This window comes from Nothoprocta perdicaria, unplaced genomic scaffold (assembly GCF_003342845.1).
Source record: "Nothoprocta perdicaria isolate Ctin4 unplaced genomic scaffold, notPer1 scaffold_342, whole genome shotgun sequence".
In the NCBI taxonomy this organism is placed as follows: domain Eukaryota; kingdom Metazoa; phylum Chordata; class Aves; order Tinamiformes; family Tinamidae; genus Nothoprocta; species Nothoprocta perdicaria.
In genome coordinates, this window is record NW_020455580.1 from 444,734 (window position 1) to 448,307 (window position 3,574).

General features: G+C 54.8%; 1 protein-coding gene across 1 annotated transcript; it reads left to right on the forward strand.

Annotated features, from left to right (window-relative positions):
* The first annotated feature begins 380 nt into the window (after positions 1-380).
* PCLAF (PCNA clamp associated factor) lies at positions 381-971 on the forward strand. The gene is made up of 3 exons (XM_026043956.1): positions 381-426; positions 500-715; positions 955-971. Exons 1-3 carry the CDS (start codon positions 381-383, stop codon positions 969-971), a joined length of 279 nt encoding a protein of 92 aa, XP_025899741.1.
* The last annotated feature ends 2,603 nt before the right edge of the window (positions 972-3,574 follow it).

The window sequence follows — 3,574 nt, forward strand, 5'->3', positions numbered from 1 at the left end:
GGGGGAAGGAAGGGGAAGGGCGGCGCAGCGGCGCGTCACGGCGGCACCTCGCGCCCCTCGSAAACGCGGCCGCCTTAGTAAGAGAATTAGGGTTTTTTTTTTTACACTTGTTTATTAAATAAATAATAAAGGAGGAACCATGAGGAGGCCACGGCCGCGCTGGGCCGAGCAGAGCCGAACTGAGCCGAGTGAAGCCGAACGAAGCCGAACATCCTCGGCGCTCCGGAGGGGAGGGGCGCTGAGGGGAGGGGCGGCGGCGCCGCGCGCTCCCATTGGCGGGACGGGTCCCGCGGGCGGCCAATGGCGGCGCGCCGCGGCGGGCGTTTCCCGCGCGCGGTGGCCGTTTCCCGCGTGGCGGCGGCGGCTCCGCTCCCCTCACCATGGTGCGCACCAAGGCGGACGGCGGCGGCGGGAGCTACCGCAAAGGTGCGGGGCGGAGCGGGGCCGGCCGCGCGCGTCCCGCCGCCACCGCCCGCTCACCGCTCCGCTCCGCTTGCAGTGGTGGCCGCGCGGGCTCCCCGCAAGGTGCTGGGCTCCGGCTGTGCCCGCGCGGGGCCGTCGCCGGTAACGGGCAGGAGAGGTGAGGCGCGGGGCGGCGGCGCCGCGAGGCGAGGCGGCGCTAACGGCCCCGCGGGCGGGCACGCGGCGTGCGCGCGGCCCACGCCCGCCTGGCAGCGCGGCATCGCCGAGTTCCTGCGGAGCGGCCCGCGGCCGGGTGCGTGTCCCGAGCGCGCCCGGCCCCGCCGCGCTCCCGCCGCCCCCGTCCCGCCGCCTCCGTCTCGTGCAGAGCTCGGGCCCCGCCGCCGGCTGCCCCGGGAGACGGCGCCTCCGCCGAAGAGGAGGGAAGATGAGCCCGGCCCCGCTTTAACCACGAGCCGCGCGTCCCGCCTCCTTGAGCTGGGCTCTTTGAGMTGCGCTCTCTAAAGTTGTCTATTTTTTTACGCTTACGTTCAGCTGTTGCGTTGAACTAAAACTGGGCTTTTTTTTTTAACGAGATAGTCTTCAAATCGAAATTTGAGAGGCTGCGAGAAAACTATGATTAAAGTTAATATATCCTTCCGGAAGCGTAGCTTTCAGTCTAAAGCACTTTTAAACTTGATCTTAGTTTCTCTGACTTCATCAGTGAGTGCTGTGTGTTGTGCCGTTTGCGTCTTTTGTTTGCTTTTTGCTTGTCTGAGACATTGCCCTTGTTTGTACTCCGCTTTATAAAGTAAAATGTCACTTTTCTATTACAGAAGCGTCTTGAAAAATACATCTATGTTGTGTCTTTATTGAGCAAAAATACTGTTGATGATGTAAATAATGTTCACGGGACCAGAGCTTTAAACTGGAGGGAAACACAAAAACAGTCATGCTAGAAAATAAGTGTTTAATGAAGGACAAGATACTGAGCTCAAAAGAGGAGCTAAAACGAAACAGARCTTGTTCTGAATGGCTGCCACGCAGTTTCTTTGGTGTTTTCTGCATGGGGAGGTCTGTGGATGGGGAGCAATGAGTTGCTGGCCTGGGTTCTGCCTCTGCTGCGCTGGTTCCTGCTGGTGCTGTGCTGGTTCRTACTGGTGCGAAGGGGTCGCTGAAACAGGGTGACTCGTTGCACCCACCGCGGTGAAGGGGCTTAGCTCAGCCCTGCCCCAAGCTGAGAGCCTGCTGCTTCCCCCAAGCCTGCAGCCGAAGAAAAGAAGGGATGTTGTGGGGGGAAAAACAATTAAAGTACTTTGAAAGACAAATAACAAGTCAGAATTTTCCTGTATCTGTAGTAAAAACTTTGTGGAGAAAATAATTCCTGTAGGCTTTTTTTTGAGGAGTAGATGTAAGTAAGTTTGTGACAACATCTTGTAAAACTGTGGGTTTCTTTGGACTGAGTACAATGCAAAAGAGTAAAGTCTGTCCTTTGTCCTTTATATATATATATATATATGTTTAGGGAGCTGAGACACAGGGCTAGTAAAATATTGCAAAGGAGGAATATAAGGTGCTTTATTTTGTCAGGGGAACCTCAATGTGAGTGGCCTGCCCAAAAGGAAATCGTTGTCGTTGTGGTATGTGTCTACTCCACTGGAAAAATAGGGTAAAATAGCAAAACTCTGTATCAAAAAAGCTTTTGTTTCCAGTAAGGACATGTGCTTAGCAGGAATATTTTAAAATAAAATCCTAATGTTCATAAGAGAAGCTGGTTTTGAAAGGGGTCGAATACAAAGATCAGGCGGTTGAGGGAAGGATGGACTCGACCTTCCCTAGAGCTGAGAGCTYGGGGCCCGTAAAGGTTAATGTGGTGAGGAAGGGTCTTGCACAACACCAAAAACGAGCTCCAGACCAGGATTTATTGGCTATATTGCAGTTTTTGGTGTGACATCGCACYATGTAACAGTGGTTTTCTCCATGCAGCGGGTTTGCTGGAGACTTGGGGCAAAAGGGATTTGTTGGGAACGCTGGGGGAACTGAAAATCAACTGAAAACAGTTTTTTGTTACTGTGATTACAAAATAATTTTTCCTTTTTAGGTCTTGTTCCTTAGCTCACCAGCCATTCCTATTAAGCTYTGAGATTACATATATATATATACACTATATATACATATGTGATGATGTTGCTCTTCTGTTTAAATCCATAGGAATCCTGCAACTCGCTGCTTTTTGACAAAGCTGCAAAAGTGGCAACGCAAAAACCCGAAATCCCGCTTCCCATGGATGCGCACCGCGAGCGGGCTTTCCGAGTTATTTTTCCGAACCTCGGGAGAGGAACACGCGGAGACAACTGGGAGCAAAAGCGCTYGCTCTAACCCAGCCTCGGCCAACCAACCGAAGCGACCACTTGGTTTAAATGCAAGGACGTCCTTGCAAACATCTGCGGAACGGGATAACTGAGCGGCGCCGACGGCAGGTGTCAGCAGCAGCTCCGGGCTGCGGACACCTCCGGCTCTTGTTCCGGCTCCTGGCGGCGCGTGGGCCTCTGCAGCACCAGGGACCCCGCGCGTGCCGGAGCGGGGCCTGCCCAACCTCACGTTTTTTCTCGCAGAAGGGAATTTTGGCTCCTAGAAGTGAATTCTAGCTGCTGCTTCCAGCTGCAGGCAGGGATTTTGCTGCTTGTGGTCGGCTCAGAGCCGGCCACGGCCACTAACTGATGAAACCCAGTGGAAATGGGGAGAAGATCCCTATTTTTTCCCCCTTTTTTACTGAGCCAGAGCTCCAATCCCGTGTGTTTTCCGTATAAAACCTGGCTTAGTATTATGGCCTGTGATCTTGGGAATGTCGCAGCCCTGGGGCTGTTGACTCATGCGTGGAAGGTCCGGGAGCTCCTTCCCGGCCCGGCTTGGAGCTAATGGGGACCTTTCCTGCCCTCTGCATCCCCGGCCCCATYTCCTGGATGGATCCCAGCCGGAATCCGGGCGCTTGTCCCGACTCCGGGATGAATTTGAGGCAGAAAAAGAAACGCCAGGGGAAAACAGGGAGAGGGGGAAAGGCGCAGCCTTGGGGCCTCGCTGGCTCTCCCGGAAAGGGCTCGTTGCTTTAAACTCAGCTTAAATTAAGGGATTCCCCCGCGGGGGGGGGGCGGCGGCCGCGCCGCTTCCGCGTAGC